The 14,192-nt window shown below is 35.5% G+C and overlaps 1 protein-coding gene across 3 annotated transcripts in view; it reads right to left on the bottom strand.

The window, feature by feature from the left end:
• Positions 1-345: 345 nt before the first annotated feature.
• The window catches only part of LOC130806114 (50S ribosomal protein L23, chloroplastic-like), a 39,627-nt gene continuing 25,780 nt past the window's right edge, over positions 346-14,192 (bottom strand). The window contains exons 2-3 of one of the 3 annotated variants that reach the window (XM_057671048.1): positions 1,420-1,738; positions 346-773 (exon numbers count right to left, since the gene is read on the bottom strand). In XM_057671048.1, coding sequence (XP_057527031.1) covers positions 677-773; positions 1,420-1,738 — 416 coding nt within the window. In that variant the 3' untranslated portion in view covers positions 346-676. Of the gene's footprint in view, positions 782-1,419; positions 1,748-14,192 lie in introns of all 3 variants that reach the window. The other 2 variants (XM_057671049.1, XM_057671047.1) reach the window with 2 other exon arrangements.

Consider the following 14,192-nt stretch of genomic DNA (forward strand, 5'->3'; position numbering starts at 1 on the left):
AATCTTAAAATTGATAAAAAAAATAAGCCAGCCCAATAAGATGCATTGTGAGAACGGTCTCACCCATGATTTGTATTCATGAAATATTTGCTCTGATTATGTAACATCTTATCTCGAAATCCCGATCCCTAACGACAAAAGTTTATAATATTTTTATTTCCGTTTAGAGTATTTTTTCCTTATATATATATATATATATATATATATATATATATATATATATATATATATATATATATATATATATATATATATATTCATGACTATGTCTTACGATGATTTGTTTCGATTCATATAGCCAACATCATAAAATCGAGATTAACGCTTTGACACCGCTAATGACTGTGGCACTAAGAAAGGAAGACGGGAACTGCATAGAAACCAGGAAGTTGTGTTCATGAAAACAGCTCAACCATAAAGTGCATTTACAATTTACACAAACAAATCTTAAAACTACCTCAAAACAAACTCAAGGAAGGCATTCATGGCTTCCACCCTCACCTCTTGAAAAGAGTAATCAAGTACGAACCTGTTATACTCAACACAACAACAAAAACCCCAGATCACTGCAAATTTCGTAGCAATTCTACCTCCAAACACGGCTTTGCTTTTTTTTTTTGTCGAGGAAGGAGGAAGGACAAAAAGGGCAGCAATTATACATCGAAAATCTTCGAAGCTAACCGCTGCTTGGGAAGATTCCTATCTTCTTTGCAAGATCTGAGGCATTGTATTCTCTATTCAACATGACATATGCTTTCTTAGTTCCATCAGGCCTGCACATCTATATAAAATCAATGATTTATGTCTGAAAAAACTAGGTTTTATGAAAATTTTCTGAGTGAAAGAGTATGGATAATAATGAAGTACTTCAAGAAGACATTTGCATTGCAGAAAAATGTGATGCATTTATGAGGAATTTGCAAATAAAAGGACCTCATCAACTAAGGGTCGAAAACTCGAAATAACATATGTAATGTCCAATAACAACATTTCACTATCCCAATGCCGTGAAGTGATTTCCATCAGGAATCCCACCTAGACGAGTTTTGGAGGGGTTATATGTACTCAATATAGAGCAAAAATGTGGTAACAGTCATGATCTGGCCATCATGGTAACGACATGCTGATGCAGTAAGGAGTGATGCGGTTATCATAACTCTAAATAACGGCTAAAAGCATGAGATGTGTCTTAAAAAGGCACAAACCCGTTTTTTACGTCTTTACTAAGAGGGATGGGTATGTTTTTTAAAACCTTTACGATGCGGCCCATGTGATACGATGCGGCCTTGTCTTTGCACTATGGTAAACAATTTAACCTTTGTAAAGAGAAAGAAGTCATTTCCGATTGACACTTAATAACACAAATCATATGCAACTTCACATGATAGAACGCTGGGAAGAAAAGATCTTAATGCTCACCTGATTAAAGTATTTACTTTACGAACTTTGACACCAAAAAAGTTATTTACAGCCTCTCTGATCATCTTTTTATCAGCACGAACATCTACGGTGAAAAGCAGCGAGTTCTCATCAGCAATATTTTTAATCGCAGCTTCGGTTATAATAGGGACTTGAAGGATCTGATACACATCAAGTATTCTACGAGGGTACTTTTCCTTTTTATTCTTCTTTGAGGATTTTGCTTTAGACTCCTCAGTGGTCAGCGCAACTGCTTCAGTGGCTCGGGTTACAGTCAGATCCTTACTAAAGCCGGGCTTCTTCGTTGAAGAAACTGCATCTGCATGTACTATTTGGTTAAGTTAATTTTTTGTGATGTACTATGTACTGGATTATGGCAAGTGCCAAAATTAAAGTTGCTAAATTACACAGTATAATCACTAGTTGAGCAGACTGGTTGACATTGCCATTCATATACAACAACACAAACAATAACAATGCTATAGTCTTAATCCCAAAAAAAGTGTTCATTGTGAAAAAGCAATGTAGGAATCCTCATGTGGTCACCACATGCCATAGAAAACCATAAATGGCACCAAGAATGACACATAAAGAGATAAAAGAACCCCTTTATATATTTTGGTGGACACACCTTATTGTCTATATGAGCAATTTGACCAGAGTAAGGAGGGATTTTATCACCCCAATTATCCTAATAAGATCTATAAAGAGTATGAAATAGGTTTTGGAGAATTTTGAGACAGGCCCGAGATTGATCCGAAGTGCCTCCTTTATAAGACTATAATTCAAGCTTTCGGGTGTTATGAAAAGTTTTTATGGCAATGTGAGAATGTAACATCAGAATGCTCGTTAGGTTTCCACGTGCCTAAGACATCTCTAAATGGCACCAATGAGGCCACATAATAAACTCAAAGAACCATTTTGTACGTTTTGGTAGAAACACTATATAATGTGTGAGAAATTTGGTTAAAATAAAGGGGTTTTTATCACCCCTAAAATTGTGATAAAACCTATTAAAAAGAGTGAAGAAAGTATTCGACAATTCTGATTCGAGGCCTGAGGTAACTTCTAATTTTCCAATTTCTAAGGATATAACTCACGCTTACCAGGAGTTTTGATAATTTTGATGTCATTGTGAAAAAGCAATATAGGAAACCTCATGGGGTCTACCCGTGCCTTAGACAACTATAAATGCCACCAATAAGGAAACATAATAAGCTCAAAGAGCCCCTTTGTACCTCTTGGTTCACACACCTATAAGAAGGGTTTTACCATCCCAAATATCCTGATAGAACTTATAAAAAAATGTGGGAAAAGTTTTCAACAATTCTGAATTGAGGCCTAAGGTACGTTCTAATTATCCTATTTCAAAGGGTATAAATCACATTTTCAAGAAGTTTTAATAGTTTTGATGTATATGTGTAAAAGCAACAGGTATCTTGAATTGGGCACAACATGGCCTAAACAAATATAAATGGCACCAATAAGGAAAATGAGCACAAAGATCCCTTTATATGTTATTGTGGACACGCAATATCTTATATATGAACAGTTTGACAAGAGTAAGGAGGGATTTTATCACCCCAATTATCCAAATAAGATCTATAAAGTGTATGGAATAAGTTTTGGAGAATTCTGAGACAGGACCGAGATTGATCCGAGTACCTTCTTTATAAGGCTATATAATTCACGCTTTTGGGTCTTATGAAAAGGTTTTATGGCAATGTGAGCATGTAACATTAAAAGAGTCGTTAGGTTACCAAGTGCCTAAAACAACTATAAATGGCACCAATAAGGCCACAAAAAAAGCTCAAAGAGTCCCTTTATACGTCTTGGAAGATACACCTTAATGTATGTGTGAGTAATTTGGCAAAACTAAGGAGGTTTTATCATCCGAAAGATCGTGATAGAACCTAACCTATAAAAAAGAATAAAGGAAAAGTTCTCGAGATTTCTGAGTCGAGGCCTGAGGTAGGTTCTAATTTCAAATTTCAAAGGATCTAACTCACGCTTACAAGGAGTTTTAAATAGTTTGAAGTCATAGCGAAAAATCAATATAGGAATCCTCATGGGCTCAGCACGTGCCTTATAAAATTATAAATGGCACCAAGAATAACACATAAACAAATAAAAGATCCCATTTATATATTTTGGAGGACACACCTTATTGTGTATATGAGCAATTTGACCAAAGGAAGGAGGGACTTTATCACCTAAATTATCTTGATAGAATTTATAGAGTATGGAATAAGTTTTGGAGAATTTTGAGATAGGCCCGGATTGATCTGAAGTGCCTCCTTCATAAGGCTATAGTTCACGATTTCGGGCGTTATGAAATGTTTTTATGGCAATGTGAGAATGTAACATAGGAATGCTCGTTAGGTTACCACGTGCCTAAAACAACTATAAATGACATCAATAAGGCCAAAACATAAGCTCAAAGAGCCCCTTGATACGTCTTGGTAGACACACCTTATTGTATGTGAGTAATTTGGCTAAAATAAAGAGGTTTTTATCATCCCAAATATCGTGCTAGAACCTATTAGAGAGTGTGGAAAAAGTTTTCAACAATTCTGAGTTGAAGCCTAAGGTAGATTCTAATTATCCCATTTCAAAGGGTAAATCACGCTTTAAAGGAGTTCTAAAGTTTTAATGTAAATGTGAAAAAGCAATATAGGTATCTTCAATGGGGCACAATGAGCCCTAAACAAATATAAATGGCACCAAGAAGGACACATAATGAGCTCAAAGATCCCTTTTATATTTTTTTGTGGACACGCATTATCTTATATATGAACAATTTGACAAGAGTAAGGAGGGATTTTATCACCCCAATTATCCAAATAAGATCTATAAAGTGTATGGAATAAGTTTTGGAGAATTCTGAGACAGGACCGAGATTGATCCGTACCTTCTTTATAAGGCTATATAATTCACGCTTTTGGGTCTTATGAAAAGGTTTTATGGCAATGTGAGAATGTAACATTAAAAGAGTCGTTAGGTTACCAAGTGCCTAAAACAACTATAAATGGCACCAATAAGGCTACAAAAAAAGCTCAAAGAGTCCCTTTATACGTCTTGGAAGATACACCTTAATGTATGTGTGAGTAATTTGGCAAAACTAAGGAGGTTTTATCATCCGAAAGATCGTGATAGAACCTAACCTATAAAAAAGAATAAAGGAAAAGTTCTCGAGATTTCTGAGTCGAGGCCTGAGGTAGGTTCTAATTTCAAATTTCAAAGGATCTAACTCACGCTTACAAGGAGTTTTAAATAGTTTGAAGTCATAGTGAAAAATCAATATAGGAATCCTCATGGGCTCAGCACGTGCCTTAGAAAATTATAAATGGCACCAAGAATAACACATAAACAAATAAAAGATCCCATTTATATATTTTGGAGGACACACCTTATTGTGTATATGAGCAATTTGACCAAAGGAAGGAGGGACTTTATCACCTAAATTATCTTGATAGAATTTAAGGAGTATGGAATAAGTTTTGGAGAATTTTGAGATAGGCCCGGATTGATCTGAAGTGCCTCCTTCATAAGGCTATAGTTCACGATTTCAGGCGTTATGAAATGTTTTTATGGCAATGTGAGAATGTAACATAGGAATGCTCGTTAGGTTACCACGTGCCTAAAACAACTATAAATGACATCAATAAGGCCAAAACATAAGCTCAAAGAGCCCCTTGATACGTCTTGGTGGACACACCTTATTGTATGTGAGTAATTTGGCTAAAATAAAGAGGTTTTTATCATCCCAAATATCGTGCTAGAACCTATTAGAGAGTGTGGAAAAAGTTTTCAACAATTCTGAGTTGAAGCCTAAGGTAGATTCTAATTATCCCATTTCAAAGGGTAAATCACGCTTTAAAGGAGTTCTAAAGTTTTAATGTAAATGTGAAAAAGCAATATAGGTATCTTCAATGGGGCACAATGAGCCCTAAACAAATATAAATGGCACCAAGAAGGACACATAATGAGCTCAAAGATCCCTTTTATATTTTTTGGTGGACACGCATTATCTTATATATGAACAATTTGACAAGAGTAAGGAGGGATTTTATCACCCCAATTATCCAAATAAGATCTATAAAGTCTATGGAATAATTTTTGGAGAATTCTGAGACAGGACCGAGATTGATCCGAGTACCTTCTTTATAAGGCTATATAATTCACGCTTTTGGGTCTTATGAAAAGGTTTTATGGCAATGTGAGAATGTAACATTAAAAGAGTCGTTAGGTTACCAAGTGCCTAAAACAACTATAAATGGCACCAATAAGGCCACAAAAAAAGCTCAAAGAGTCCCTTTATACGTCTTGGAAGATACACCTTAATGTATGTGTGAGTAATTTGGCTAAAATAAGGAGGTTTTATCATCCGAAAGATCATGATAGAACCTAACCTATAAAAAAGAATAAAGGAAACGTTCTCGAGATTTCTGAGTCGAGGCCTGAGGTAGGTTCTAATTTCAAATTTCAAAGGATCTAACTCACGCTTACAAGGAGTTTTAAATAGTTTGAAGTCATAGTGAAAAATCAATATCGGAATCCTCATGGGCACAGCACATGCCTTAGAAAATTATAAATGGCACCAAGAATGACACATAAACAAATAAAAGATCCCATTTATATACTTTGGAGGACACACCTTATTGTGTATATGACCAATTTGACCAAAGGAAGAAGGAACTTTATCACCTAAATTATCTTGATAGGAATTATAGAGTATGGAATAAGTTTTGGAGAATTTTGAGATAGGCCCGGATTGATCTGAAGTGCCTCCTTCATAAGGCTATAGTTCACAATTTCAGGCGTTATGAAAAGTTTTTATGGCAATGTGAGAATGTAACATAGGAATGCTCGTTAGGTTACCACGTGCCTAAAACAACTATAAATGACACCAATAAGGCCACAACATAAGCTCAAAGAGCCCCTTGATACGTCTTGGTAGACACATCTTATTGTATGTGAGTAATTTGGCTAAAATAAAGAGGTTTTTATCAGCCCAAAATATCGTGCTAGAACCTATTAGAGAGTGTGGAAAAAGTTTTCAACAATTCTGAGTTGAAGCCTAATGAAGATTCTAATTATCCCATTTCAAAGGGTAAATCACGCTTTAAAGGAGTTCTAAAGTTTTAATGTAAAAGTGAAAAAGCAATATAGGTATCTTCAATGGGGCACAATGAGCCCTAAACAAATATAAATGGCACCAAGAAGGACACATAATGAGCTCAAAGATCCCTATTATATTTTTTTGTGGACACGCATTATTTTATATATGAGCAATTTGACAAGAGTAAGGAGGGAGTTTATCACCCCAATTATCCTAATAAGATCTATAAAGAGTACGGGATAAGTTTTGGAGAAAATTGAGACAGGCCAGAGATTGACCTGAAGTGCCTCCTTCATAAGGCTATAGTTCACCATTTCGGGCGTTATGAAAAGTTTTTATGGCAATGTGAGAATGTAACATAGGAATGCTCGTTAGGTTACCACGTGCCTAAAACAACTATAAATGACATCAATAAGGCCACAACATAAGCTCAAAGAGCCCCTTGATACGTCTTGGTAAACACACCTTATTGTATGTGAGTAATTTGGCTAAGATAAAGAGGTTTTTATCATCCCAAATATCATGCTAGAACCTATTAGAGAGTGTGGAAAAAGTTTTCAACAATTCTGAGTTGAAGCCTAAGGTAGATTCTAATTATCCCATTTCAAAGGGTAAACCACGCTTTAAAGGAGTTCTAAAGTTTAAATGTAAATGTGAAAAAGCAACATAGGTATTTTCAATGGGGCACAATGAGCCCTAAACAAATATAAATGGCACCAAGAAGGACACATAATGAGCTCAAAGATCCCTTTTATATTTTTTTCTGGACACGCATTATTTTATATATGAGCAATTTGACGAGAGTAAGGAGGGAGTTTATCACCCCAATTATCTTAAAAAGATTTATAAAGAGTACGGGATAAGTTTTGGAGAATTCTGAGACAGTCACGAGATTGATCTGAAGTGCCTCCTTCATAAGGCTATAGTTCACGATTTCGGGCGTTAATGAAAAGTTTTTATGGCAATGTGAGAATGTAACATAGGAATGCTCGCTAGGTTACCACGTGCCTAAGACAATTATAAATAACACCAATAAGGCCACAAAATAAGCTCAAAGAGCCCCTTGATACGTCTTGGTAGACACACCTTATTGTATGTGAGTAATTTGGCTAAAATAAAGAGGTTTTTATCATCCCAAATATCGTTCTAGAACCAATTAGAGAGTGTGGAAAAAGTTTTCAACAATTCTTAGTTGAAGCCTAAGGTAGATTCTAATTATCCCATTTCAAAGGGTAAATCACGCTTTAAAAGAGTTCTAAAGTTTTAATGTAAATGTGAAAAAGCAATATAGGTATCTTCAATGGGGTACAATGAGCCCTAAACAAATATAAATGGCACCAAGAAGGACACATAATGAGCTCAAAGATCCCTTTTATATTTTTTTGTGGACACGCATTATTTTATATATGAGCAATTTGACTAGAGTAAGGAGGGAGTTTATCACCCCAATTATCCTAATAAGATCTATAAAGAGTACGGGATAAGTTTTGGAGAATTCTGAGACAGTCCCGAGATTGATCTAAAGTGCCTCCTTCATAAGGCTATAGTTCACGATTTCGGGCGTTATGAAAAGTTTTTATGGCAATGTGAGAATGTAACATAGGAATGCTCGCTAGGTTACCACGTGCCTAAGACAACTATAAATAACACGAATAAGGCCACAAAATAAGCTCAAAGAGCCCCTTGATACGTCTTGGTAGACACACCTTATTGTATGTGAGTAATTTGGCTAAAATAAAGAGGTTTTTATCATCCCATATATCGTGCTAGAACCTATTAGAGAGTGTGGAAAAAGTTTTCAACAATTCTGAGTTGAAGCCTAAGGTAGATTCTAATTATCCCATTTCAAAGGGTAAATCACGCTTTAAAGGAGTTCTAAAGTTTTAATGTAAATGTGAAAAAGCAATATAGGTATCTTCAATGGGGCACAATGAGCCCTAAACAAATATAAATGGCACTAAGAAGGACACATAATGAGCTCAAAGATCCCTTTTATATTTTTTTGTGGACACGCATTATTTTATATATGAGCAATTTGACTAGAGTAAGGAGGGAGTTTATCACCCCAATTATCCTAATAAGATCTATAAAGAGTACGGGATAAGTTTTGGAGAATTCTGAGACAGGCCCGAGATTGATCTGAAGTGCCTCCTTCATAAGGCTATAGTTCACGATTTCGGGCGTTATGAAAAGTTTTTATGGCAATGTGAGAATGTAACATCAGAATGCTCGTTAGGTTACCACGTGCCTAAGACAACTCTAAATGGCACCAATAAGGCCACAACATAAGCTCAAAGAGCCCCTTGATACGTCTTGGTAGACACACCTTATTGTATGTGAGTAATTTTGCTAAAATAAAGAGGTTTTTATCATCCCAAATATCTTGCTAGAACCTATTAGAGAGTGTGGAAAAAGTTTTCAACAATTCTGAGTTGAAGCATAAGGTAGATTCTAATTATCCCATTTCAAAGGGTAAATCACGCTTAAAAGGAGTTCTAAAGTTTTAATGTAAATGTGAAAAAGCAATATAGGTATCTTCAATGGGGCACAATGAGCCCTAAACAAATATAAATGGCACCAAGAAGGACACATAATGAGCTCAAAGATCCCTTTTATATTTTTTTGTGGACACGCATTATTTTATATATGAGCAATTTGACTAGAGTAAGGAGGGAGTTTATCACCCCAATTATCCTAATAAGATCTATAAAGAGTACGGGATAAGTTTTGGAGAATTCTGAGACAGGCCCGAGATTGATCTGAAGTGCCTCCTTCATAAGGCTATAGTTCACGATTTCGGGCGTTATGAAAAGTTTTTATGGCAATGTGAGAATGTAACATCAGAATGCTCGTTAGGTTACCACGTGCCTAAGACAACTCTAAATGGCACCAATAAGGCCACAACATAAGCTCAAAGAGCCCCTTGATACGTCTTGGTAGACACACCTTATTGTATGTGAGTAATTTTGCTAAAATAAAGAGGTTTTTATCATCCCAAATATCGTGCTAGAACCTATTAGAGAGTGTGGAAAAAGTTTTCAACAATTCTGAGTTGAAGCCTAAGATAGATTCTAATTATCCCATTTCAAAGGGTAAATCACGCTTAAAAGGAGTTCTAAAGTTTTAATGTAAATGTGAAAAAGCAATATAGGTATCTTCAATGGGGCACAATGAGCCCTAAACAAATATAAATGGCACCAAGAAGGACACATAATGAGCTCAAAGATCCCTTTTATATTTTTTTGTGGACACATATTATTTTATATATGAGCAATTTGACTAGAGTAAGGAGGGAGTTTATCACCCCAATTATCCTAATAAGATCTATAAAGAGTACGGGATAAGTTTTGGAGAATTCTGAGACAGGCCCGAGATTGATCTGAAGTGCCTCCTTCATAAGGCTATAGTTCACGATTTCGGGCGTTATGAAAAGTTTTTATGGCAATGTGAGAATGTAACATCAGAATGCTCGTTAGGTTACCACGTGCCTAAGACAACTCTAAATGGCACCAATAAGGCCACAACATAAGCTCAAAGAGCCCCTTGATACGTCTTGGTAGACACACCTTATTGTATGTGAGTAATTTTGCTAAAATAAAGAGGTTTTTATCATCCCAAATATCGTGCTAGAACCTATTAGAGAGTGTGGAAAAAGTTTTCAACAATTCTGAGTTGAAGCATAAGGTAGATTCTAATTATCCCATTTCAAAGGGTAAATCACGCTTAAAAGGAGTTCTAAAGTTTTAATGTAAATGTGAAAAAGCAATATAGGTATCTTCAATGGGGCACAATGAGCCCTAAACAAATATAAATGGCACCAAGAAGGACACATAATGAGCTCAAAGATCCCTTTTATATTTTTTTGTGGACACGCATTATTTTATATATGAGCAATTTGACTAGAGTAAGGAGGGAGTTTATCACCCCAATTATCCTAATAAGATCTATAAAGAGTACGGGATAAGTTTTGGAGAATTCTGAGACAGGCCCGAGATTGATCTGAAGTGCCTCCTTCATAAGGCTATAGTTCACGATTTCGGGCGTTATGAAAAGTTTTTATGGCAATGTGAGAATGTAACATCAGAATGCTCGTTAGGTTACCACGTGCCTAAGACAACTCTAAATGGCACCAATAAGGCCACAACATAAGCTCAAAGAGCCCCTTGATACGTCTTGGTAGACACACCTTATTGTATGTGAGTAATTTTGCTAAAATAAAGAGGTTTTTATCATCCCAAATATCGTGCTAGAACCTATTAGAGAGTGTAGAAAAAGTTTTCAACAATTCTGAGTTGAAGCCTAAGATAGATTCTAATTATCCCATTTCAAAGGGTAAATCACGCTTAAAAGGAGTTCTAAAGTTTTAATGTAAATGTGAAAAAGCAATATAGGTATCTTCAATGGGGCACAATGAGCCCTAAACAAATATAAATGGCACCAAGAAGGACACATAATGAGCTCAAAGATCCCTTTTATATTTTTTTGTGGACACATATTATTTTATATATGAGCAATTTGACTAGAGTAAGGAGGGATTTTATCACCCCAATTATCCAAATAAGATCTATAAAGTCTATGGAATAATTTTTGGAGAATTCTGAGACAGGACCGAGATTGATCCGAGTACCTTCTTTATAAGGCTATATAATTCACGCTTTTGGGTCTTATGAAAAGGTTTTATGGCAATGTGAGAATGTAACATTAAAAGAGTCGTTAGGTTACCAAGTGCCTAAAACAACTATAAATGGCACCAATAAGGCCACAAAAAAAGCTCAAAGAGTCCCTTTATACGTCTTGGAAGATACACCTTAATGTATGTGTGAGTAATTTGGCTAAAATAAGGAGGTTTTATCATCCGAAAGATCATGATAGAACCTAACCTATAAAAAAGAATAAAGGAAACGTTCTCGAGATTTCTGAGTCGAGGCCTGAGGTAGGTTCTAATTTCAAATTTCAAAGGATCTAACTCACGCTTACAAGGAGTTTTAAATAGTTTGAAGTCATAGTGAAAAATCAATATCGGAATCCTCATGGGCACAGCACATGCCTTAGAAAATTATAAATGGCACCAAGAATGACACATAAACAAATAAAAGATCCCATTTATATACTTTGGAGGACACACCTTATTGTGTATATGACCAATTTGACCAAAGGAAGAAGGAACTTTATCACCTAAATTATCTTGATAGGAATTATAGAGTATGGAATAAGTTTTGGAGAATTTTGAGATAGGCCCGGATTGATCTGAAGTGCCTCCTTCATAAGGCTATAGTTCACAATTTCAGGCGTTATGAAAAGTTTTTATGGCAATGTGAGAATGTAACATAGGAATGCTCGTTAGGTTACCACGTGCCTAAAACAACTATAAATGACACCAATAAGGCCACAACATAAGCTCAAAGAGCCCCTTGATACGTCTTGGTAGACACATCTTATTGTATGTGAGTAATTTGGCTAAAATAAAGAGGTTTTTATCAGCCCAAAATATCGTGCTAGAACCTATTAGAGAGTGTGGAAAAAGTTTTCAACAATTCTGAGTTGAAGCCTAAGGAAGATTCTAATTATCCCATTTCAAAGGGTAAATCACGCTTTAAAGGAGTTCTAAAGTTTTAATGTAAAAGTGAAAAAGCAATATAGGTATCTTCAATGGGGCACAATGAGCCCTAAACAAATATAAATGGCACCAAGAAGGACACATAATGAGCTCAAAGATCCCTATTATATTTTTTTGTGGACACGCATTATTTTATATATGAGCAATTTGACAAGAGTAAGGAGGGAGTTTATCACCCCAATTATCCTAATAAGATCTATAAAGAGTACGGGATAAGTTTTGGAGAAAATTGAGACAGGCCAGAGATTGACCTGAAGTGCCTCCTTCATAAGGCTATAGTTCACCATTTCGGGCGTTATGAAAAGTTTTTATGGCAATGTGAGAATGTAACATAGGAATGCTCGTTAGGTTACCACGTGCCTAAAACAACTATAAATGACATCAATAAGGCCACAACATAAGCTCAAAGAGCCCCTTGATACGTCTTGGTAAACACACCTTATTGTATGTGAGTAATTTGGCTAAGATAAAGAGGTTTTTATCATCCCAAATATCATGCTAGAACCTATTAGAGAGTGTGGAAAAAGTTTTCAACAATTCTGAGTTGAAGCCTAAGGTAGATTCTAATTATCCCATTTCAAAGGGTAAACCACGCTTTAAAGGAGTTCTAAAGTTTTAATGTAAATGTGAAAAAGCAACATAGGTATTTTCAATGGGGCACAATGAGCCCTAAACAAATATAAATGGCACCAAGAAGGACACATAATGAGCTCAAAGATCCCTTTTATATTTTTTTCTGGACACGCATTATTTTATATATGAGCAATTTGACGAGAGTAAGGAGGGAGTTTATCACCCCAATTATCTTAAAAAGATTTATAAAGAGTACGGGATAAGTTTTGGAGAATTCTGAGACAGTCACGAGATTGATCTGAAGTGCCTCCTTCATAAGGCTATAGTTCACGATTTCGGGCGTTAATGAAAAGTTTTTATGGCAATGTGAGAATGTAACATAGGAATGCTCGCTAGGTTACCACGTGCCTAAGACAATTATAAATAACACCAATAAGGCCACAAAATAAGCTCAAAGAGCCCCTTGATACGTCTTGGTAGACACACCTTATTGTATGTGAGTAATTTGGCTAAAATAAAGAGGTTTTTATCATCCCAAATATCGTTCTAGAACCAATTAGAGAGTGTGGAAAAAGTTTTCAACAATTCTTAGTTGAAGCCTAAGGTAGATTCTAATTATCCCATTTCAAAGGGTAAATCACGCTTTAAAAGAGTTCTAAAGTTTTAATGTAAATGTGAAAAAGCAATATAGGTATCTTCAATGGGGTACAATGAGCCCTAAACAAATATAAATGGCACCAAGAAGGACACATAATGAGCTCAAAGATCCCTTTTATATTTTTTTGTGGACACGCATTATTTTATATATGAGCAATTTGACTAGAGTAAGGAGGGAGTTTATCACCCCAATTATCCTAATAAGATCTATAAAGAGTACGGGATAAGTTTTGGAGAATTCTGAGACAGTCCCGAGATTGATCTAAAGTGCCTCCTTCATAAGGCTATAGTTCACGATTTCGGGCGTTATGAAAAGTTTTTATGGCAATGTGAGAATGTAACATAGGAATGCTCGCTAGGTTACCACGTGCCTAAGACAACTATAAATAACACGAATAAGGCCACAAAATAAGCTCAAAGAGCCCCTTGATACGTCTTGGTAGACACACCTTATTGTATGTGAGTAATTTGGCTAAAATAAAGAGGTTTTTATCATCCCATATATCGTGCTAGAACCTATTAGAGAGTGTGGAAAAAGTTTTCAACAATTCTGAGTTGAAGCCTAAGGTAGATTCTAATTATCCCATTTCAAAGGGTAAATCACGCTTTAAAGGAGTTCTAAAGTTTTAATGTAAATGTGAAAAAGCAATATAGGTATCTTCAATGGGGCACAATGAGCCCTAAACAAATATAAATGGCACTAAGAAGGACACATAATGAGCTCAAAGATCCCTTTTATATTTTTTTGTGGACACGCATTATTTTATATATGAGCAATTTGACTAGAGTAAGGAGGGAGTTTAT

The sequence above is a fragment of the Amaranthus tricolor genome, chromosome 2 (genome assembly GCF_026212465.1).
Source record: "Amaranthus tricolor cultivar Red isolate AtriRed21 chromosome 2, ASM2621246v1, whole genome shotgun sequence".
NCBI lineage: Eukaryota > Viridiplantae > Streptophyta > Magnoliopsida > Caryophyllales > Amaranthaceae > Amaranthus > Amaranthus tricolor.